At 41.3% G+C, this 24,868-nt stretch overlaps 3 protein-coding genes across 3 annotated transcripts in view; 1 reads left to right on the forward strand and 2 right to left on the reverse strand.

Annotated features, from left to right (window-relative positions):
• Positions 1-246: 246 nt before the first annotated feature.
• Positions 247-10,367, reverse strand: LRRC34 (leucine rich repeat containing 34). Its single transcript, XM_010165474.2, has 10 exons — positions 10,109-10,367; positions 9,095-9,219; positions 8,869-8,933; positions 8,004-8,087; positions 6,170-6,298; positions 4,973-5,068; positions 2,592-2,746; positions 2,345-2,500; positions 741-867; positions 247-450 (listed from the first exon to the last, which is right to left on the reverse strand). The coding sequence occupies exons 1-10, from the start codon at positions 10,285-10,287 to the stop codon at positions 247-249; spliced, it is 1,320 nt and encodes a 439-aa protein (XP_010163776.2). The 5' UTR covers positions 10,288-10,367.
• A 981-nt stretch (positions 10,368-11,348) lies between these two features.
• Positions 11,349-16,040, forward strand: LRRIQ4 (leucine rich repeats and IQ motif containing 4). The gene is given in 11 exon segments (XM_029084375.1): positions 11,349-11,369; positions 11,605-11,823; positions 11,825-12,313; positions 13,240-13,413; positions 13,738-13,753; positions 13,756-13,788; positions 13,791-13,854; positions 14,556-14,690; positions 14,692-14,752; positions 15,892-15,990; positions 15,993-16,040. Coding segments are annotated over 11 exon segments (1,359 nt in total).
• A 3,985-nt stretch (positions 16,041-20,025) lies between these two features.
• Positions 20,026-24,868, reverse strand: part of LRRC31 (leucine rich repeat containing 31) — a gene marked incomplete at its 5' end in the record, with an annotated part of 8,864 nt that continues 4,021 nt past the window's right edge. Inside the window, 4 exons of the mRNA XM_010165476.1 lie at positions 20,026-20,345; positions 21,501-21,668; positions 22,840-23,007; positions 24,108-24,275. Of these exons, the coding sequence (XP_010163778.1) occupies positions 20,026-20,345; positions 21,501-21,668; positions 22,840-23,007; positions 24,108-24,275 (824 nt within the window). The remainder of the gene's footprint in view (positions 20,346-21,500; positions 21,669-22,839; positions 23,008-24,107; positions 24,276-24,868) is intronic.

Below are 24,868 nucleotides of genomic sequence, written 5' to 3' on the forward strand. Positions count from 1 at the left end.
GCAAAATTAATGCATTTGCATATTAATAGGCTTTTAATAGCTCGGGCATTTTTAACAACAAATTTTAAGGTCACTAGTTCAATATTTTATCTCTAATGCCACTAGAAGTGTTTTTATATTCCTCCTAGACTAATAGACTAAAGACTGAAGAAACAACATGCAGCAAGTCTGATATTGCTATGATCTCTTTTACTAGACAGACAGGAAAAGCTGAAGCACATGGAGAGCATCAAGCTGCTGCCTCACTCACAAGTGTTCTGAAACAGCTGCGATGGCCAGACTGGCATTAGCATCTTTGTTTGTCACCTCCCCATAACTTGGTGTCCAGTAGTAATGCTTCCGGAGGCCATGGGAGAGCTCTGCAAGGTGAACGTGCCCATCCACTTCATACGGTTCCACGTCTGTACAATTAGGTTTCAAGCGACCTGTCTGAATTAATTCTGAGAATGCCTGAAATGAATAAGAACAAGAACCTGATGTATCATATTCCACTGTGACTGCAGTGAAGGCTCTAGAAGATAACACACCATAGGCAAGGGATGATTTCAGAATGCTGATGTCCAGTGAGTCTCATTACAGCACCACTATATAATTATTTTTTTCATAAAAAACAACCCAAAACCACAGAGTAAATCAAGTGTCTTGTTCACAGATTGCTGTAGTCTTCCTAATAACTGTAAAAACAAATTAGATCAAACAAACCCCAACCCTCTTAGAAGAGTTCAGGAGCAAACACTTACCATACAGGTGGCTTCATCAAATTTGTTTCCCCAGATGTAAATATAGGAAAGTTCCATGTTTGTTTTCATTGCATCTGAAAGAGCTACAAGTCCTTTGCCACTTATATTGTTGCTTACTACTGACAGCCTAATAAACAGAGAGAATAGTTACACTAATGTGTGCCAAACCACAGAATTCACATCTCAGTTAAAACTAAGAGTTTAATTATGATTTATTCTTATTTTATATTTTATCATTATATATTATTATATATCATATCTGTATATTGCAAAGTTATATTTGTTATTAATAATGTAATTATTTATATCAAGGCCAGCCTTATTATAAAAATCTTTTTTAGGTTGCTAAAGGCAGTTTGGAATACTTCTATTTCTTGTATTTCTCAAGGCATTTCCATGTATCATGCAGCCAGGTTGTTCACTCTTGAGCTCTTCAGTGACTTTCCTGCGTGGTGGTGGCCAGGTCTCATCTCTAAGTCTGCTTTGAAGCCCAAGCTTTGGCACTTACCCAGGCTAAGCTTTGATCTTTGTAGAGTGGCAGTTATTTTTATATTAGTGAACCTGGAAGGCTTTCAGAGGCACCTAGCAGCTGCCACCTCCTCAGTCTGCTACTTAAAAATAATGGCTTCAGGTAACACCTTTGATCAGCTTTTACATCCTGCCGGCGCAGGGTTTAATGCAGGCTACAAAATACACCCTGATTTTAGAGAGAGATTACAGCACTTGCAGATTCACCCAGAAGCTAACTTAAACAGAGGATTGAAGATCAGAATCAACAACTACAGTGCCTTATCCTCACGTGGAATCTGATTATCTGAAAATTCTCAATACCTACAGCTCTTGGTTTGTTTTCGTTTGTGGGCCACAGAGACCTGCACTTTAAAGATGCAAAAAGCACTAACAAGATCTAATTGCCTTCCCACACCCCACACCCCTCTAGAATGAGGGCAAAAGCTGTGAATCACGTATAAGATGAACCACTACAAAATTGATTTAAGCATCAACCCCCACAAACCCTGAAACAGAAGAACAAGCGTATGTCAGGCCACACAGCCATGGATACAAGATGAAAATAAAAAGGAAGTACAAGGAGAAGGGGATTAAATGAGTTATGTGTAGACCTGGCAGTGTGGGAAGGTGAACACGAGGCATTAGCACATGGGACCGAAGGAATGTCTTGGCCTGGGGTGTTACTCCTTTAACTCATGTGAAGCTACAGGGAGCCTGTGTTTGGGTAAAACTGAATTAAGTTCCCTGTAGCCAGCACCCTAGGATGTCTCACAGGTCTTGGGGCACCTCACACGGCAGGAGGTGCCCATGCTCAGGCAAAGGAATCCCACCCAATCTGTCTTTTTTAAATTAGTAGCAGGAAGTGCCCAGGCAATCCCACCCAATCTGTCTTTTTTAAATTAGTTTTAATTTTTTTTTTTCTTCCTGAGAAAGAAAACTGGACTAAAAAGTTTGGAAATTTCTGACTTTTTGATTTGGATCAGTAACATTAAAGCACGTGGCTTAGATATCAGTTCAGCCACTGCAAAATCTGAGCTTGTTACACTCCGAGTTGTAACACCTGCAGTGTCTGGGGCAGTTACACAAATACTAACGCCCGAAGAGTCCTGTTGTGCAGAGCCAAGGCTTCGCTCAGGTAGATGGCTCCATCGTCTTCTGCTCGGTTTGCACCAAGATCTAGGATTTCCAGAGTCTGGTTCCGTTTTAGGAGTTCTCCCAAAAATTTCACTCCATCACGGCTTATTTTATTACTGAAAAAGAGATGCACACTTTTTTTTTTAAAAAAGGCTGCTAAGAAAATAAATATCTAACGTGAGGGGTAGGTCACAGAATAACTCTTACCAGCTAAGATCAAGGTACTTCAGGCTGGAGTTTTCATACAATGCCTCACACAGTCGCTCTACACCAAAGTTTTTCATTTCATGTTTGCACAGGTGTAGTTCCACAAGAGAAAAGTTATTTTTCAGCATCAGAGCTACGTGAACCGTGGTGTCTTCCTAAAAACATACACTCAGTTTTATCATGCTGTAGTTTAGGATAAGATAAGGTCTTGCTTCAGTAAAAGGGAGATGCACAACTCCCTTTTAGCAAGATTTGGTCATCAATAGTGTCTTTTTTTTGTATATTGTATTAAAAATAGCCAGGGAATTATATATTATGATTGCACTGCAAATAATAAAGACATAAAATTAAAAATACCAAAAAGCTATTTGCAGATTTACAGTACTCTATATATCCCTGCAAATATCAAAAGCATTAATGTTTGAATTATTATTTCTAATCAGTTTTCTTCCCAGTCATTGCTCTTAAAAAAAATGAATGTTTGAGTCAGTCTTCACTAACATTAAAAGTATTTTGTCATGATGCTATTCATTATTTCATAAAAAGAAACAGGATTGCTATGGGAAAAATTATGTCCTGTCACTGTAACACACAGTAAGTTCATTTTGAAGTTGTCACATTTAGTTAAGAAAATAACTGAGTGAATACAGAGAGTCAAAAATAAGGTGACAACCCAGAGGCCTCAGAAAATGACAGAGTTGAAGGTGGGAACAATGGCAAAGAGAGTCTCCCGCAGACACGGGCCACTTAGTGGCCTGTATTTTCCATAGCAATGGTTTAAATTGACTTCTAACACTGGGTTTAGGCAGACCAAGCCCTGTCTCAGTAGAAGAGGAATGACTGAAATCTGTTTAAACTGTTAAATTCACCTTTGGGGATTTAGGAAGATCTGGCCTTTGGGACAGTTTCATTTTGTTATCCTGCCATCAGGAAAATACTGCACCTACTGCAGACAGATATCTGACAACTGCTGCCAGCCTGGTGAAACCACCACCACCACCACAACCAGTGATGCTCAGAAGCTGCGTGTCTGTGAGTGAAAGCCCCGCAGCTCTGTGCGCCTGCACACACCAGCTAACACTGCCTTGCAGATTCTCTTTTGGTGTTCGATTGTCCCGGAGGGTTTGTGTCTTTGTTTCAGCTGATTTCTCCTCCCCCTCTACTCTGCCCTGGTGAGGCCACATCTGGAATATTGTGTCCAGTTCTGGGCCCCACAGTTCAAGAAGGACAGGGAACTGCTGGAGAGAGTCCAGCACAGAGCCACCAAGATGATGAAGGGAGTGGAGCATCTCCCTGATGAGGAAAGGCTGAGGGAGCTGGGTGTCATAAATATGTTAAGGGCGAATGTCAGGAGGATGGAGCCAGGCTCTTCTCAGTGATGCCCAATGGTAGGACAAGGGGCAATGGGTGTGAGCTGGAACACAGGAGGTTCTGCTTAAACTTGAGAAGAAACTTCTTTACAGTGAGGGTGACAGAGCCCTGGGACAGGCTGCCCAGGGAGGGTGTGGAGTCTCCTTCTCTGGAGACATTCAAGGCCCACCTGGATGCCTTCCTGTGTGATCTCATTTAGGTTCCTGCTCCAGCAGGGGGATTGGACTGGATGATCTTTTGAGGTCCCTTCCAATCCCTGACATTCTGTGATTCTGTGATACATGCACCATAGGTTTAGACATTGATGGGATTCATTCAGTTGTTAAATTCATGCTCCATTCATTATGGTTCACGTAGTGACACAACAAATCCACACAGCCCAGTGGATACGGCATATCATTGAAGTTTACCTTTATTCTTTAGGCTGCGGGCTCTGAGAGTCACCCACGTATCACACTGCTCAGATAAACAGCAGTCGTTTGTTCTACCTCCCGTTTCCTGCTAAACAGCATTTCTCCCTCAGTTTGCTGAATGACACATAAAACTCTCCATGCTGTAACAGCCCAAGGATTACTTGGTTCCCCAATGCCAAGCCCTCTCCATTTGCCCAACAAATTCCTTAACAAATTCCTTAACAAATATTCCTTAACAAATTCCTTAACAAATTCCTTAACAAATTCCTTAACAAATTCCTTAACAAATTCCTTAACAAATTCCTTAACAAATTCCTTAACAAATTCCTTAACAAATTCCTTAACAAATTCCTTAACAAATTCCTTAACAAATTCCTTAACAAATCTACCAAGAAAGATTTTTTAATTATTTTTTAATTAACCCTGTGGTTAAACAGGAGCAGCCTCTGACTGCACAAAACTTGTCACAGAAAGAGAAACTGAGTATTTCTGCAACCATTTACTTCACTGTGTAAGGAAACCCAGAGAGCTGTGTAGTTCAGCTGTCCATAAACACATCAGTACTGACTTTACTGACACTGCAGTCTGCTTACGTACCTCTTGGCTGTACAGTAAAGGGCGATTGAGGTTTATTGCTTTGACTGATTTGTTCTGAGTCAGGGCTGTTACTATCGCTATTAGACACTGCGTAGCCTGGAAATGAAAATAAATAAACTGTTTAGAGAACTCTGTCCAACATATAGATCAAGCTACCAAATTACCATGACTTCTTAGAGCTGATTGTCAGAAGATCAAAAACATCAAATGGGCTCAGACTGGAAATACAATTATTTTTGCCTCCATGTACAAGTGCAGGAGGCAAGTGCTTACAGACACATAATGTATTTTCTGATACCAATGCCAACTCCCTGTGGAATAACAGTGGAATTAGACTAAGAAATGACCAGGAAATTTGGCAACTCAGAAAATAAAAAGCAAGAATAATACATCTCAAAGATACTTGTCCATTTAATTGATCCTGTATTTTGGTTTTCCTTATGTATGAAATCAGCTTGTGTGTGTTCCCTAAGGTCTTGGTAAAAGTCTTTGGTAACATTTATCCACTAAGTAAATTAATACTAGATGTGAATTAATCTGGTACACAGTAGTGAGTCTAGAATACAGACCAGTTCAGATTTTTTATTTCCTTCTTGTTTGCTCACTAATTTATATTTATGTTATTTTCCAATTAAGCTGGTCTACATGCAAAGCTATTTCATTTTAAATCAGTTTTCTATCAACTCCCTACCAAGCATAAACATATTATACTTTCAAATAAATCCTACATGGGCTACACTTTCCTTGTTTATGTTTTTATAACACTCTTCAGAGTTTCTGGGAAGTGTTCCCCCTTGTAGTTTAGGAGCAAATTCTGTAATTACAGGAAACAAATATAATAAAACTTCCATCTGACCCCAGCTCTCTCCCTGCCTCCAGGTGACAGTCACAGCTGTTAGGTTACAGTCCGACCTGCTCCTTCTGCCTGACGTACACTTCATTATCTCCTGAAAAGATGAATACCCTTAACAGGAAGGCTGAGAGTGGCCCATCTTAATTTCTCTTCTAGCTTGATCATTCTCCTGGAGGGCAAGACACAAGGACCAACTTCTCAAATATACTGTGTTACCTCCAGCTATCACAAAATGTAAAATCAATGACAACAAATGGCATTTTCCCCTAATTAAGCACTGCAGGACCTTTGTAATACCCTTGAAAGACTCATGTCACTGCTGAGCATTTTACTGAGTTACTCACCATATCACAATCTCCAAGATCCAGCTTCTCTAAGGTTGAATTAATTTGTAGCATTGAAGCAAAGAACATTCCACCTTTGTTTCCTATTTTGTTTCCAGTCATTCTCAAATACAGGAGAGTTTCATTCCTCTAGACACAATAATAATAATTTTAAAAATCAATTCCTTTTAAGTGGCCTGAAAAACAACTGTCCTTTTTCCTGTGAATCCTGCTGGTTGTCACACAAAGACAAAACATCCCTCCAGAAAAATCATGTCTAAGTGATAACACCGAGTAAGCAGTTGGCTCGGGCTCCCCTCAGTGGAATCAAACACACGAGAATCTGGAAGCAAAACTCGAGTATTTGAAAACTTTTGTTTCTCCCAAGCTTACAAATTTCACATTCATTAAAATAATCCAGGCAGGTATTTCTGCCTAAAGAGGCAGCTGAAATGCAAATTATACCAGAACTGATTTAAATCTAGTAAGCTTATTTTAAAAAAGAATATAATTTGCTTTATTTTTCATAGTCTTTTAAATCACATGACTGGTCAAAGCTCAGTGAATCCAGTTGCCTTCAGCGGGGCTACTTGGTACAGGGTCAAACCAGTGTGTAAGTCTTTGCTGGGCTGGAGATTTCACTGAGTTCTGATCAGAGGTCTAGAAAATTCAGCATCTTTCCCCTCACCCTCCACAGAATTTCAGTGGATATGGATTACCTATTCACTGTTAAAGCCCTAAATTTGATACAAAGCAGTTTTGTATTTTTAATTCCTCAGTACCACCATAATCACTCATTACCAGAGATTATGTTTGATTAAGTGATTACAAAACAAGTAGTTATGTGAGCAGCAGAACTTATGAAGCCTGGATTCATACAGCTTTTATGTCTTCCCCATGTTCCCAGTACACCTTTCCCCACTGCAATACCTCACTACAGCATCTCCTGCCCTCTCCCTCCCCCAGTAACTCACCCCCTTCACCCCCAGATCTCCCCCTGCCCTGCCCAGCAGAGGAGCCCACCCAGCCAAGTGGTCCTGCCAGCCACTTGCTCAGCAAACCCTGCAAGCGCTGTCAGGGGGCAGCACAAACAGCTTTGGGGGTTACTTGCAAGGCCAGTGTTGTACAACCGTAGCGATTTGGAGACCTGTCAAATTGAGTTGCAATCAGTTCAGAGTTCAAAGACTCTGAAGGAGGAAGAAAGAGCTCATGTGAGTCTCGTTTCACAAACACAACAAATCTTAAACACAAGCCTCATTTCCTTGGGAAACCACATTAAAAATAACAACTTTGTTTTTATGCTGCTGCTGTAAGGCAAAGTTTTGAAAACACATCTCAGATATCTTGAATCAAGACAAATATTGACATCAAGGTACAGGCAAATTTAATACAATTAAAAAAAAAAGGAAAAACCTGATGGCATTATACATCCTTTCACACAGAAAAACCCACCTGTGATAGTTGTGATAATTATTAATGGCAGCACAGTGTAACTTTCTCTTGTGTGAAATCTGATTTCTGAAGTCTGCCTTGGGGAAACAAGCAATCCTTGTGATACAGTGAAATGCTGAATGGACTGAAGACAGAGGGCCCTTTCAGCCAGCTCTGATGTTGGCAGGACAGCTAGTCCTGTTCATCAAAAGCAAAAATATCAAACTAGATGCCATTGTCTAAATCTCCCAGACAAATACTCTCTGGCTGCTCCTCCCTGGAAGTGTTGAAGGCCAGGCTGGATGAGGCTTTGAGCAACCTGGTCTAGTGGAAGGTGTCCCTGCTGATGGCAGGGGGGTTGGAACTGGATGAGCTTTAAGGTCCCTTCCAATCCTAACCATTCTATGATTATATGAATACTCACATGGAGGGCTCTGGCTATCAGCTCTGCTCCGCTTGTGCCAATATCATTAAACATCAAGTTAAGATACCTCAGAGTGGAGTTTTCCTTAAGGAACAAACAAAGCACAAAACATTGAGACTTTTATTTCCAGAGCACACCTGCATTTTTTCAAAAAGAAGATGTGTCGTATATGTACTTAAAACCTCTGTCCTTTGCTGCCTTTCAGGCAGACTCTGATTTCAGGTAAAGAATGCCAAAGGACATTAGATGATAAGGGAAAGGCAGAAAAACATGGGATGTGTAGGTTCTCGTGGGACTTACAGAAAACACCTAGGAACCTGCGTGCTGAGCAGGTGGTGGAGCTCAGATGCAGACCTTAGGCATTTTGTGAACTTAATGGCACTCCCTGAGCTCCAGGAACACAGGCACACAGTGGCAATTCACTGTTTTCCATCTGTATTCCAGTGCTTACAATGACAAAAAGGCAGTTTCCTGCCTTTAAGAAAGGTTAAGAAAAGTTTCCTGTTTAGCCCTCCAAAAAGACTAACAGAGGTGATAAAGGATCTGAAAAAAAAGGCCCTGGCACACTTAACACCACCATTACCTCCTTTGTTGAGCTGAACAGTAAGCCTAGAAGCCCCACAGTTTATTCCACTGTTTTTTCTTCATGAAACTAGCCAAATATCAAAACACTTTTCTACCAGAAACTAAAACTCTCCCCAGAGAATACAACCTGATATTCTAGTCGGATGGATTTGGATGTATAAATCAAAAATTACTGGAATTTTGCCAAACTAATGCATTCTTGTCTCCAATTTACCACAGATAAATGTTATCACAGCCAAACAGATTACAAGTTGCTGAATGATAGATATAATTTTGGCACCTGGAGGAACGTTGCCATGTGTTTTGCTCCAGCATCAGTCAATACGTTAAACCTAAGATCCAAACCTGAAAAAGATGAAGAATGTGACAGATGCATATCTACACCTAACTGAGCTCTAAACAAAAAGAAATAAAGATTAATTAAGGCTGAAATCAAGACTGCTTATGTTTTCTTATATTAGCACAGTAATGTCAAACATATACATGAAAAAGAAAAAAAATCTTACCTGTGACAAATACAGAATTGCACAAGACAGAGGCAAGGACTTGAAGATCATCACCTGTAACTCTCTGCACAGGCACTAGATGATTATTTCCAGCTATTTTTAATGTGATCCCTTTTGTCCAACTGCTGTTAACATAAAAATGTAAGTAAAACAATACAGAAAAATGAATTCTCTCTCCAGGTAAAGAAGTGTATCCACTCTTGCCCTCACTGATGTGTTTGCATGTGGGTAGCTGCTGCCTCTACCTTTGGGAACACCACGATTCAAGCCATACCTCAGCACTGTCCTTTTTGATATTCTGAAGGCATCACACAGCTGCAAGACCACAGTTAGCACACACACAGAGAAAGCAGGAAGAAGCAAGATGAGGGGAAGGCAGATGGAAATAAAGACTATCCTGGAGGTTACCTCATCATCTCATTTTTATTTGCTGTTCCCTTTCCTTTATTTACTCTATCCTGCCCTCAGGATCAAAACCTAACACAAACCAGTTCACTATGCTCTTTTTTCTCAGGTTTTCTCTCCAAAGGACAATTAACTTTGACCCCAGGAGCATCCATGAGAGGAAGCCTTACCTAACCACAGAGTGAGAGAGCATTTGGGTGGTTAATACCTTGGCAGGATTCAGGGACAGTTCAGGGAAGCATTACCAGCTGGAAGCTAACTGGATACAGCTGAGGCTTTTTAAACAAGGAGGGAGACAAAAGGAAGGCACTTGGGATGACTAGACACTGGGTTTGGCTTCTTTAAGGGACATTAAGGCAACATCCTGTACATTTTTCACTTTTTCTGATTTCACTGCTTGTAAAGCTGCCCGGAAGGGATATATAGCTACAAACTCCTGCCAAGATGATGTCAAGATGAGTCAAACCAGAACTTAAGTAGTAAATGCTAAATACAACTTGTGTTTAAGCCTGAAACTGCATGAGCTTTCTCATTGTTCAGTTCCTTGTCCTGCTGTCTTGTTTAAGGCTTTCAGAAGCATCTGAAACGCAGTGTTTGTTATTTCCTTACATTTTATCATTTTTATCAGCTTCTTGAAGCACATGAGCAATGAAGGGGTTTTCAGGTTGGCCCAAGTTTTGGCAGGTAGCCACATAGCGCTGGTGAAGGTCTGGACGAACTGACATGACCTGCTGGAAAACAAAACTAAGTGTTACTGCATTGTTAAGGCAGCCTAGCAACATCACCATGGACCCAAGAACTGTTGTGCTGGGCTCTGCAGAACAATAAAAATGGGCTTGGTCTGAAAAGGGTTACAGCTCTTGGTATGCAACACAAGAATAACAAGAGATACAGACAGACAGGAAAAGCTGGAGGAAAAAATGTGGGCTTGTGGATGTGTTTCTGATCTGCCATCACATAGGATCTGAGCTAACAGAGAATTAATGTTCATACAGGCAGGTTTTTTTTTCCCCTGTAAATCAGCTGGTTCCCCATGCTCTGCAGGCCTGAGTGATCAATGCCTGCACCCTCTCCTCACCTGGTGACCAGCCCACGGGCGAGCTCTGCCCCGTGGCTGAGCCAGGTTGTTCCAAGATTAATAATGATTGGTAATGGAGCCCGTTTCCAAGGAGGGTGTCCTGGATGTTCCACCAAGAGGTAGCAGGCATAGGTAGCCTGGACACCGCAGGGAGGTGAATTTCAGCAGCTCAGCCCCAGAGTACTTACTCAGTGGTCTGCTTGCAGTCTCTGAGGAGCCTTTGCAAACATTGCCATGGTTACACGGATTAGCAGTCACTTCAAAGGTGCCTGTGCTGGTCCTTTCCACCAAAGAAATCCTACTGACTTCACTGCTGCCCTTGTACTCCGGAGGGGGTGGGCTGGGATCGCAGGCTCTCCTGTCCCACAGCAGGTAGGGTTTGCTCTCAGAGTTTGCTCTCTCAGTGCTGAACTCAGAGCCAGTAAAAAATAAAATACTCTCATGCAACATCTGAATTAGACCGGAAAGCCCAGCATGGGTCTGTCCCCATGGTGGTTGCTCAGTTCTTCTTCCTTGTCACGGTGACACCTAGAAACACGACATTGTCCCGGCACAGTGACGGGAGCAGAGAAAAGGGTGCCAGGTGGGAGGGGACTGACAGCTGGCTTTCAGCCTCCTCCTTGTCTCTTACCTTTGCTTAAATGCCAGCTGGAAGGTTTCTTCCATCCAGACATCAGAGGTCACTCAGGTAGTTCTCCCTTCCCACCTCTCACTCTTTCACTATCAGGAACAGTACAGCTTCAAGGGTTATCAAATATCAGATTCACCAGCATGTCTCTGTCTCAGAAACTGGTAAGTGTTACAGAGGAAGGTGCCACCTTTTAACAACAGGACTCTTCCATTCCTACAATCAGCGTGGCTGAAGACAGATTTCAGTCAGGATTTGTAAATACAGACCTTGAAGACTCAAGGAGGTTGCTTCATCCAGCTGCTCTTGACTTCACAAGGTCACTCTCCGAACTTGGCTGTTGGAGCACTTCAGGGTGCACTGGGATTCAAAGATCTGGTCCTGCTGTATGTGCTGCAGGGTTTGAGTAACAATCTCTTCTCTTCCAGTTCGCTGCCAGTTATCAGCAAGTTGCAGTCCCCTCGTCAGCTCAGGCTCTATGAACCAAACTTGCACGAAGTCCCAGTGCAGATCTGTGAGTGCCTCCATCGTTTTGAGTTGCTTGGCCTTTCTGACAATAATCTCAAGTGTCTGCCTAAAGAAAGAGTGAATCTGACAGAACTCAAGGAAATTTATCTCCATAAAAAAAAAAAGATTTAAAAGTTTTCCCAAGGAGCACTGTCATATTGCTGGTTTAGAAATAAGAGATGTGGGACAAAACCTAATCAGTCTCATCCCAGCAGAGGCAGGCTTTTTGACAAACTTAGTTAAGCTATTTTTAGCTTTTAATAACTTATCCTCCATTCCTCCTACACTGCAACACTGCCAGAAGCTGGTTGTGCTGGATCTCTCTCCTAATCTCCTGCACAAACTGCCCTCAAGTTTGAAGAATCTCGTTGAAATGAGAGTACTCAGCCTGGCTGCGACGGCCAACAACTGCTGCTGGCCATCCCTTCCCTGTGTTTATCTGAGGAACATTAAACCATGCACAGTACCCAGCTCCTTCACCAGATTAACCAGTGTCAGGATACCAGATCTGAGTGAAAATTGCTTTGATGAGATTCCTAAAGGAATATGCACTATGAAAAACTTAGAAATATTGGCCTTGGATGGCAATCAGATACAGGAGGTATTTGTTCCTTTGTTTTCATTTTTATTTTATTGATACCTCTTTTTTGCAGAATCTAAGTTCTTCATTACACCTGAGTGGCACTTTTCCCTACTACAGCGAGAAGGTATGTTCCACCTGGTACGCACCTGAGCCTGGGTTACTCATTATCACTGACATCTGAGTATTCAGGCAAGGGAAAAAAAGCAAGAATGTGGAAACACCGACCTTTGTGTTGAATTGTAAAGATGAAATACTGACTGGAGGGACTGCTTCAGTCTTTTTGTGTCTTTTTTTTCCTATGTACACTGGAAAAAAAGAGCTGCATTTGTGCAGAATCAATATGTCACAAACTGAAACACAGCAGAGGGCAATTTAAAAATGGATGGGATATTGTTAATTAACACCATTAATATTTGCTGTTCATTTGATAATGAACAATTATGAACATTAAAGCTGTATTGTTATAAGTGTAGCAGTATTCATGGGTGTACTCATTTTAGGGCTCAGAATACACTTTCTTTTTTCTATAATGCAACACTTATTTTCCAAGGAGATTTTTACTTGTGCAATTTTCTTCTTAAAAGTTACATTTACAGAAGTAGTAATTTATGCAAAAGAATCACTTTCAGATTTCATTCATTTAAATTACTCTCTCCTGCACTGTGCATACAAAGGAAATGAAGGAGCAGACTAATGTTTCTGCTAAGAAACAAAATTAGCCCCGTAAGAAATCTTCCCACCAGAGGAAACAGCATGGATTTTGTTGCCAAAATTTCCACCACACTGTGAGGTATAATGCTATATTAATGAGCAGAATATTCTGTGTTCATCCATCAACAGTAATGCAGCTCCATTGCATTTTCTTGGAGATTTTTCCCTAAAAACAAAATCCCCAAGATTACTGTTTAATTGACATAATGTATCTTTTTAATGACTGTGTCTAGATACCCGGGGAGTTGTAAGAACTGACAAATTTGAAATGCCTTTGCCTGTCTGAAAACCAATTCAATATCTTTCCAAAGGAAATCTTTCCCCTGAAGCCATTAGAGAGATTATACCTGGGACAAGATAAAGGAATTAAATTCACAAGTCTGCCAGAAGACATCAGCAAATTGCAGGCAGGAGCAATAGAAGGAGGAAGATCTTGGTCTGCTGCAGCAAGGTACCTCTGTGGACTTCAGCTGCTCCCAAATGCAGGACTGGAAGTTCTCCTAATCTCTTTAGGTACATGGTGCAGCATCAGGCCAGGCCTGTCAGAATAAGAATAACATCAAAACTTGGTGTTTGAAACTCATGTTGTCTCTCTGTGTTTAGTAGTCATCCCAAAGCTCTCAGTTTATAAACCTTAATCTGCATTTACAGATAATATCTGTGCATTGATTATATATCAAGTGAAGGAAAAATCCTTTAATTATGAGAAGTTATGCATATCTATTTTCCAGAATCTGAAGGAACTGCATATAATTGTCTGGAGGACCTGCCCACAGCCATCAGCTACTGGTCCACTTGACAATACTTGACTGTTACAACAATCTCCTCAAACAGCTCCCAGACTCTATGCCAAATGAAAGGTGAAAAGGTTTGTGGCCTTAAGGACACGAGTACCAGTAAGTATTTTGGAAGAAGGAGAAAGAGGAGGGAAGGAAGGAATGCAGTCCATCTTTCAGGGCTCATCCTGTAATTGTAGGGGAGCCATACAGGATAAAAGTTAGGAACTGGGAAGGGAGGGGAAGTGCTGTACCCAAGCCAAGGGGACAGGAGGTCCTCACCCATGACCTACCTCAACCTCAGGGTCTTAGGGAAAAGATGTTTCCAGAGCTCAGCTCAAAGCAGATCCTCTCATGTGAGAAGACCAACTGGGTCAACACCAGTGACTCCAGAGAGGTGGTGAGGAACCAGCTCTCTGGGAGCACTCCCCAGCCCAGTCCTTCCATCTTCCCCAGTTCTCCATTGCATCTCTGTGTGGCTAAATTCACTAGCACTGCTGGTGTGCTAATTACCAGGACTTTTGAAAGCTGAATTTGGCCACCTGGCTACCAGGTGAATAGTCTTCACCTAATGAATTAAATGCTTTGCTAGGAGAGCCTGAGTCCCATCCTTCTATATTTGGGAGCAGATCCTCTGAATTTTAAATGCTCTGGTGAGATGTTCCAGATGTATATTCATTACCCACACAGACTGAATTGTTTGTGTCTCATCCATGTGCTGTTTATGGGGAGCACACAGGAATGCTCCACATCATTTGTTCTTTATGCTGCAGCTGTTTGCTTTTGTGTGTTCAGGTTCAGAACAATCACCTGTCCCAGCTGCCTCAGGATTTGGATAGTCCTCAGCAGCTGGAGCTGGTCCTTGTGGATGGGAACCCTCTAACAGACCCTCTGACTGAAGTGTGCCATCACATCTACCATCTGAGCATGTTTATGGGAAAAAAGACTTTAAAAGGCCATGAACTTTAAAGTAGAGGTGTTAAAAAAGCCACCACAATATACATCCAAAGCTTTGTTTTTAGTAATAGACACTTGGCAGAACAACCTCCAGGGTACTCTATGCAACATCAAAAACATCTTATCCCACCATTTGCATCAGCTATGGCAGAGCAGTAGTTAACATCATCATGTTAAGGTAGGATATAGGGAACCATTAGGAAATACAGCACTGGGCATCATGAAAAAACATGCCAGAAGGTTGTCACTGTCCCACCAGGTCACATTCAGCAGGCACAGATCAGCCCTTACAACTTGCAATGGAGTTTTCCTTAGTTCCTTGTCCCGTGGAAGGGGAATGATTAGTGTGTCTAAAAACCAGGCAGATTCTCTAAGTCAAGACAGTGCTTATAGATGAAATGAAGTGCAGGTGGCATTTTCCCCTCTTGCTGACTGTATTTTGCCTGTAGAGAGTTGAAGATCCATTGTGTGTACACATCAAACAAACCATGTTTATTGTGTGGTTTTGTTTGTTTGTTTTTTCTCCAAAAGAACATCAGTCTGTATCACCAGTGGGCCATGGAATTAATTTGCTTGGAAAAATATAGGGCAAAAAGGAAGGAAAGGCAAATCCTCAGTCTTTGATTCTTCTGAACCAAAATTACTCCTCTCTTTCTGTAATGTCTGTAATTTCTTCATGAACAAATGTGCTTCTCCCAGATTGTTATTCTAAATTAAAAGGTGACATTTAAAGATGTGTAGATGTAGTAATTTACTAATGAAAGGGTCTGGAGGACTACAGTGTTAGTGCCCTCCCTGGTAAGAAATTCCTCTTAATAAAAAAAACCCAACACATTGAGTAAAAGAAAAGTCAGGTGGCTGGCAGCCTATCTTAGCTGCAAACAATGTAGTCTACTATGAAATAAAAGGCTTTTTGGAGACCACAATGTGCATGGTAAGAAATTCCTCTTAGAAAAAAACCCCAACATATAGAGTAAAAGAAGTCAGGTGGCTGCAAACAATGTAGTCTACTATAAAATAAAAGGCTTTTTGGAGACCACAATGTGCCTGGATTTTTGCATCAAGAATATCCACTAGTAATACTGTTCCACATGATTCTTTTTTGTTTGTTACCTTTTCCTCCGGGTAACCAGATTGTTCTTTCTTTTTCAGATCCAAAGTTTGTGTCCTGGGTTAATGAACTCCCAGAAGGGGACTGGACCTTTCTTGCCACATACGAATCTAACCAAAAAAAATAAAGAAGGAAAAGAAGGAAAAAGGGAAAAGAGAAGCCTGTAAAAGGATCAGAAGCCAAAAAGTGATATTTGGGCAGTAAACTGCACAGAGCTCTTTTTATTTACAAGAAGGGCAAATGTGAGCAGAGATAAGCGAGCAGGACACAAGCAGTGTTACAGCATTTGAATCATTGAGTGTTACAATGAAAACTGATCATTTTTTGAGGTTTGTTTTTGTGTTTTTGTCAGCATTGACTCCAGCTCTATCAGGCAGATTCTGAAATATTCTTGAGCTGTCTTATTCTGAATACATGTTATCTCAAAGCATAGAGGCAGCTGATTATCTGGAAATTAATCTAATCTGTAGGAATCGGGTGCAATGAAGTGTTCTTTGTTCTGAATCCCAAAGTATTTTACATGCAATTCTTAGACATCCGTTTTCCAGTCAGTGAGGTACATCTCTATCTAGACTGAGACAATATTTGTGGCCCCACCTACTAGCAGTTATTTAATGAGTTTTATATTCAGAAATGATCAATACCTTGTTTGGAAATATGGAGGAGGATTCCTGGCAGTCAGAACATATGCACTCCTACCAGAACCTGCACTACCATCCTGCCTTAGAGGTGTAAAAAAGCTGTTTTGAAAGTATCTCTACACTTCTGCAAAACTGTTCACTGATGTTTTGACAATCTGTAGTTACAGTATTTTGAATGACTGCAAGCTGTCAAATCCTTAGTGTTATAGCTCATCTCTGAGCTAGCTGGGTGACAGTTTGTAAAATGTGTGTATGACAGGCTTACTTGGAAGCAGAGTCTGCAGAGTGCCATATTCTGCAATGATTCTGCATCCTGGCATGTCACAACACCTTTGTTATTGGAAAGAACCATGACAAGCACTCCTCACTGTAACTCTAGCATGCCAAATTTACATGCAACCATATCATTCCACAGCAGGTTACAGAGAGCTGTTTGTCCCAGGTATCTGTTGTCTTGGTCTAGTTTTTATTCAGTATTGCTCACTTACTCCTTAAACCCCTCCAGAGTTTTATTTGCAGCATATATAAAGCACAGAGCTAGACTGGATCTGCCCACTGTACAGATTCAAAATGCACGAGTGGGTGGGAGCAGAACCCTTTATTTAGTTTAATTGGCTGATGGGAACCGCAGTCCTGCTCTTCCTGCCCTTGTCCCAGTTCCCTCAGAGAAGGTGGTGGCATTCTGAAGGAGGTGGGACAGGGTCACTGAGATCCAGCTCTTCCTAGAGCTCCACCTCCAGGTAATGCTCTCTGAATGCTGCAGCTATATCTGCATCCAGGGTATGGATCTTACTTGTGTTCGGCTCTTGAATTGATTGATATCAAAATCTCATTAATATGCTCTTGGCAGGAGGGAGCTGGGAGTGCAGAAAAGTGGGATGGCTTGGTTTTGGTTTCCCATGTTCCGAGGTAACTGATGCTGGTTTGATTGTTTGGAGGTCTCATGAAATTTTTTCCCCTAAGTGAAGGCAGAGGCACAGAGAGAAGGATGATTCAGAGACTACTGAGGAGGAAATCACTGGATGGGAGATATTTCTGTGAAGACTGGCAGGTACACAGGACATTTAATAGAAGTGTTCTAATAAAAGCTTTGTAAGTAGAATAAAAAGCAAAGGACTGAGAAGGGGACCATGAAAACCAAGCGGAGAGGTTGCTAGCAGCGAGTTCATACTGCGCTCTGGACAGTATGGACTGAGAATGAGGAACCCAAGTATGACACAGCAAGAAAACCCAACACTGAAATCCAGTTCAGCCAGTAAGATTACAACAGGCACCAGGCATTAAACGTGGGCCAGCTGCTTTACTGAATTAGAGAGAGGTTCAAGTGGGAAAGGAGTGATTCAGAGAGATTCTCACAGAACAGATCAATTTCCCAGTTGAATCAAAGGCAGATTTGAAGAAGACAGTCACAGGAAGACAAGTTTAAAAGAAGAGGTTGGTGTGCTGGTGTTAAACAGAGACGATGGTACTTCCACATTAGCTTCACTGGTTTCAGTCACTGCTTGAAAGTGTCTCTTGTTATCCCTGTATGAAACAGGGGCTCCTTGCTTCATTTCAGAGGTTGAGGATCTCTGTAGACAATAACTGCAGCAATTCCCTGCTACCTCTGACCAAGACACTCCAGTTCATCTCACATTTCTCAGAGCTGGAGGAGCCAAGTGCACTTTTCAAGTGGAACTGAAACTGGAACCAGAAGTCTGTAGAGACCCTCACATAAAATCATGGATTAAATGATCAAGAGGTATCAGCACAACATGGTCAGCTGCTGGTTATAACCCACACCAGCCAGAAGTTGATGTTAGAAGGGTCACCCAGACTGAAAGGTGATTATTGATCTGCATCTCCATGGGAGAACTTGCTGAGAAGGGTCCTTGCAAGTTAGGAAAGTGCCACTGAATGGTCTGTTGTGCCTCTCCTGCAGGAGATAGCTGCAGCACGTAGATATACTCAGGGCTAACTGAGCAGTACTTGATCCCTCAAGCTGCCTCAGGATTTCTCTAAGACTCCTCACTTAGTGGGCAGATCTAATATCTTTACTTCCTAAAATACCTTACCAATGACTAATCCCATTGCAGTCTCTGAGCTCACGTGTGGGTTAACATGCTCCATGACACAACTGACTATGTCAGAATTGGGCTCTGTGTAAGCAAATACAATTAAAAAAATGACAAATAAGAAATCATCAGATGAAAAAAGGAGGAGCCACTTACATGTCCCAAGTTGGTGCTTTTTCTAACAAGTCTTGGGCACAGAGTAGGGTAATCTACTCTTAACTAAAAGCTGCCCTGTGGCTTTGAATAATAGACTTTACTTATTTCCTTCATCTTTAGGGTAAGGATAAGAAGACTGTCTACCTCACAAGGTGTTGTGAAGGTTAATGGATTAATCCTGAATGCAGGAAGCACGAAGGCACTGCAGGGACTCTCACTGCCTTTCATATGCTCTAGATCAGACTCTTAGATCTGGAAGTTTGGTGTTGTGCTGCACGCCATAAAAGAGTTCGTACAGAAAACACAGCCTGGGTAAGGCTGAAACAGCTCAGGATGAGAAGAAACATCCCTGAATTATCCCAAAGTCTTTGCATAGCCTTATCCAGAATGCTTATGGATTGCTCTGTATCCAAAATCCTTGCTAAGGAAGCAGGACGTATGTCGGGTTTAACCTACCACAGCATTTCCCTTGACCCTGAGACTTGCAAATACAACAGTTAACTGTTCTTACCTTGATTTTATGCCGATTCTGTACACAGGACTCATTTACACTATGGGATGGCATCAAAGGCCAGAGCAGAGGCAGAACAGCTCCATCTGTATTCTCCTCACTGGACTTAATACATAATCCAGAGTTATTGGGATACTTTTCAAATCTCACAATTATGTAGATTTAATGCATTCACAAAGAGCCAAAAGTTTTGGGGAGAGAAGAAACTAAAATTTAAAATATAGAGGTTTTGAATATTTTCATAGTAGAGGCATTTTCCTTATATACACAAGGCCACATTCACACTGCCCACCCACCTGCACTAGCACACACCCCAGCTGCTTCCCTCCACTGGCAAACCTGCAGTGTGTCCATCTGAAATCATCACTGCTCTTTTGACAGTAGTCATTGCAGCATTCACAACACGAAGATTAGGTTGCCCAAGGAAGTTGTAGATGTCCCCTCCCTCCAAGTGTTTAAGGCCAGGCTGGATGAGGCTTTGAGCAACCTGGTCTAGTGGAAGGTGTCCCTGCTGCTGGCAGGGGGGTTGGAACTGGATGATCTTTAAGGTCCCTTCCAATCCAAACCATTCTATGATTCTATGATTCCATGATTAAGTGTAAAGAGTAGCGTAAGCATGGCCCAGAGAATCTGAAAGAATAGGTTATTAAATGGAATGATCTAGACATGCAGAAGGTTAAATAACATAGTTTTCTATAATTATAGAACCATTTCAAGAGCTGTCGTGAGATGAGATTACTTCTAAGTCAGAGGCACATAATACTTGGTTCATGTGCTGCTTGTGAAAGGACTTTCAGAAACCATCAACCTCCATCAATAGTCAAACCGAATGTTTCTTTTGTTGTCTTGATTAAAGCTTTCCAGTTGTTTCTGCTGCGATTCTGAAAGGACCCATCTTTGCATCCCCAGCTCTGCCAGGGCCGGTAGCTTTGTCAGTGCTGCTAACAACTGGCTGAACCATTCCCCACAGTCACGGCAGGACGATGGGCGGAGACTGACATCCAGCTCTGAGAGTTCTTTGAACACTGCTAAGCCTTGGCAGAAAACAGACCACCCTTCGTCAGAGATGTTGTGATTATAACTCAAATCCAGCTTCCGTAACCTGCCTAGATGGCCATCCTGTGTCAATAATGCTGCAAGAAATGACAGACACAAACACAACTAATACATCCTGGCAATTGCTTTAAAGCTTTTAAAATAATACCATATTATTTAAGGCCTTTCAGCAGTCAAACAGCAAGATTCAACTCCTCAGCAACATCAAATCACTTGAATTCAGAAAGATCATTCACAGCTGAAGGAGCGTGCAACATTTAAAACAGGGGCAATTCAAAAGGAACAGAAGTATCAGGTTAAAATTGTATGGCAGCCTGAAAACCTTTGAGTCAGTTGGAAGGAGGTTATATCAAGCGCCAATTAAAATAGGCAGACAGGCTTTACAGGGAGATTTAAAAAGAGGAAACAGAAGCAGATGAGGCTGAATGATTACAACAGCCACCTCTCACTGTGGTAGGGTCAAGGGCATTACACACCTTAAAGGGAACCTTAATGTACAATTAGCAGAGACACTCATCAAAAGTGATGTTTGTAAAATAAAAAATATTCAGGTTTCATCTCAGCAGCCTTCAGATTACAGGGTCTCAATAGCTGTCACACAGCTACTACCAACCTCAGGCACTCAAAACCCATGAGTCAGGCCCACAGAATCACAAGGACGATTATAAAATAAACAGGTTTTTTAAAGGATCCTAGAATATATTCTTTCATTGGGTTTCCATTTTCCAGTGTTTCTCAGCAGCTGCTAAGAGGTGGGCTAAAACATTTCTGCTTTAATTCTCCCATGATAGTTTAACTCCAGAAACACACCTAATGGACAGAGAGCTGGTAGTGCCTGTATTACTGGCTGTCAGCACGTACATTTCCCATAAATTACCGAACCCCAAACCAGCAACTGAAGAAAACAAAACTCCTCTGAGGCAGCTTTAAATATCTGATACAAAAAACAGAGGCAAAACTACATTTTCTAGGTGCTGCCTTTTTGTATTAATAGATAAAACGGATAAAATGATTATTTTAATTTTTATCCTTTCAGCTTTTGCACTGTACATTTACAGGACACACAGTCTTCAGCAAAATGAGAACCCTTTCTGGGAAAAATACTGCTGTATTTTCCATCTTTTCATTTGATTTATGCAAAAACGTGCTCAGTCCATGGAACAAGTCCCTTCTGAATTGTGGTCTAAATGTCCTGGCTCCTTGACTGCTAGGAAATACCACGTTATACGTACTTAGAAGTGCCAAATCTTCAGCCACCAAGTTACAGCTGCTCAGTCTTAACACTTGAATCTCCGTTGCAAGCTTTAGTGCTCCCAAAAGCAGCTTTAGGTTCCCACCAACGCACTTATTCCAAGAAAGGTCTAATATCTCCAGTTCAGGAAGGTGAAGGGCAGCCTCAGCTGAAAAGATTAAGACCAGCAACTTCTGCTTACTAAGAGAAAACAACGTGGCCACAATAGACACCTCACTGGCAATTCACCAGTAAATAGGCTCTTGACAGGCTGCCTACTTGTGCTTAGAATGACTTATTTTATTCTAATAAAAGTCAGAAAAAAAATACCTCCTGCACTCTTTAAAGAATGTAAAAAGGTCTTGCCTACAGAATCTTTAATGTCTTTCTTGCCTTTCTGTTTACATTAATGGTCTGACCTTGTCCCATTGAAATCAATTTAATGTAACAGCTTGATTTTAAACAATTTTATATCCATTGAAAGACAACAATTTTTGGCTGTGAACTCACCACTCAAGGTGAAATGCCCTGCATCTTTTGACAACACTGATTTCCATGATGTCACTCTTACATAATCGTAATGATATAAATATAGTACTCTTCCTGCAGGGACCTCAGACCAGTTTAGCTTGCTACTGCTTCTGCTGAAGGCAGTCGGGTCTTACTCTAGGTTTCAATGTCACTAGTAGACAGTACAAAATATAAGTGCCCAATACACGATAACTAACAGATCCCTCTGTACTTAGATTTCATGTGCCATATGGAATGCCTATCAAAGGGACAGCGTAGCTGCTAATCCACTGAGATATGCAATAAGTAGGCAAAAGAGGTTGAATTTACATATTCTGTGTTAGACTGGACTTTTCTTCATGGTTATGCAATACCTTCTCCGTTACTGCAGCCGTTGCCTCAATTCCTCCATTGTATCTCGGAAAGTTTCTACTGAAACTTTCACCTGCAGTGAGGTGAAAAACCTTCACTCAAAACTTTACCCCACTAAACTGCAAATGAAGTGTTACAACTAAACTATAATTACAGCATAATATAGAAATCATGTTTTGCTTTCTCTTCCAAAATTAGGGAGTAGATGAAAGCTCATTATCAAACAAAGGTCTAAAAGGACTTCATCCAGTCAGGTATAATGGGGAAGACATACAATAATTTTCCCTTGCAACCGGGTCCCATGAAGCACTGGTTTCATCACAGGCTTTTTCACCTGGGACCTGTGGTATAATGTAACCATGATCTTTGGAGTTCAGCCAAAGGAGAATGAACACCTTCGTCCCACAAGGATACACAGAAAATAGACACATTTAAAAAAAACAACCCAACATTCCTACCTAGTGATGAAAACGACTCTTCGCTCAAACCACAATTGCTGATGGCCACAGATTTCAACTTCGGTAAAAACCTGAGCCTGCCCAGAAGAGGATCAGATGAGACTCCTACATTTTTATTTGAGGATAAATTCAGCTCTTGAAGACTGGAAAGTAAAGGTATCACCTGGGCTATGAAAACATGAAATATTTATTAGACAGTCACCGATCCAGAACAAATATGTAGTTGTATATTTGCCTGACATAATTTCTTTGCTTTAGAAATCAATCCAAAAGTCAAGGCCAAATTTTGAGACTCAAATTTATGGTGAGTAATGTTTTACTCCATAAATAGCCTTGTCATTTTCAGTAGGAATGTTTAAAAATTAGGTATTACATTCTGTGTGGAAGGTTGTCAGAACATGGCTTCTTGTTGAAATTTTCTAGGTGAAGTAGGGAATTTAACATTAAATGGGGTGGAGGTTATTTCCAAATGTCTTCACTGTTAAATTAAACTCCTTTGTATTAATGTGATTATTCTCCATTGGTTAAGAAATTAAAAATAAATCATGATTGATATTACTAATAGCTAATATTTCCCAATAGTTCAGCAGCAGCTTTTCAAATTATCTTCTTTATCATGGAAAATAAGATGTGGGCAATAGAGGATTTTTATTCTAAAGAGCAAAAACCAGTATCAGAAAGTTGTGATAATGCACGTAGAAATACAAACTGTCTCACTGATTGAATAGGAAACGCCTTTTTCTTCCTAGTAGTATTTATAAGCAGGATCAATTCAACCTGGAGACTGTAGTCTTCAGCTTTTCTAGAAAGCACATAGCATGAGCAACACAAGATCTCCTAACATCACTCTCTAGTTGACTTAAAGTTCACCAAGGGAGTCTGAGGCAGTTACATGTACGTACACATCTTGGATCCATGCCAATTTATACCAGTCAAGGAACTGTCCCCACATATTTCCAAAATTACTAATTATCAAAAAAAGCAGTGCTTGGTGATAGTTTGTACATTCCCATCATGGGTCTGAATCATGGCAGATTCAGGTCCTTATCTCCACGTGGGATCAGACACTATGAAACTTCCTTTGATACAGCAAAAAAACCATTTTCTATTGATCAAGAAAGCAATCCTCCACCCTGCACTTCCAGAACTGCCTAAGGAAAATGTACAGAGATCTGTGAGACTAGGTTAGGCAGGATGTCTTACACCTTTGAGATACCTTCAGAAGTCAAATCCTACATTCTTAATGGATTTCCTCAACATGTCCTTACACAAAACGGTCATGTCCTCTTCTGTTACACAGCACTGGTGGAGATCAAGGACTTCAAGATTTTTCAAGCTGGCCAAATGAGCTGTTGAGTCTTTAAAGCCACCGCCAATCTCTTTGTTACATGATATATCTAATTTCCTTAGCTCGGCAAGGTGCTGTAAAGCAGTGTCTGAAATGGAAAAGGGAGCGTGGTGGTCATGGGCTGCACCAATAGTACAGGTCATGGCTTTAGTGTTTATTTACTTCAATGTCCAAGTTTGCACAAGGCAAAAGCTCTTGGACTAGGCTTCAGTCTATAATCACAGCAGACGTACAGTAACACGGCAAAACTTCGCCATCTATGCAACTCCATTCTTCTCTAAAAGAGCAGGTGAAGGTGAGGCCAGCTCATCCCCCATATCCTTTCAACCCTCAGCCTTTTGCTGAAATTACTACTGGATGTGCTAATTAGTGCCAGTTGTTTTGTCTTATAGATAAGGCCTTCACTAGGGAGAGACACAGATAATAAGCCCATTTCATGTGGCTTCACTGGACACTCGGTAAGTGATAATGGTGAATTTGAATTCCCCTCTGAGAGTAGGATTAGCTTGTTAAAAGTTAGCCAGTCTGTCCGTGCCCTTGTCTATCTTCTGTCTGTCTGGGGAGAGGGGAAGCATATCCAGAGAGCCACTAATCTATCCTAAGATGTGTCTCAGATAAATGGTGTGGAGGGTGACCGTCCCCACAGACTTTCACATGCTTGAGCTCGGGGAAGATAAATGC

The sequence above is a fragment of the Antrostomus carolinensis genome, unplaced genomic scaffold (genome assembly GCF_000700745.2).
Source record: "Antrostomus carolinensis isolate BGI_N321 unplaced genomic scaffold, ASM70074v2 scaffold19183, whole genome shotgun sequence".
NCBI lineage: Eukaryota > Metazoa > Chordata > Aves > Caprimulgiformes > Caprimulgidae > Antrostomus > Antrostomus carolinensis.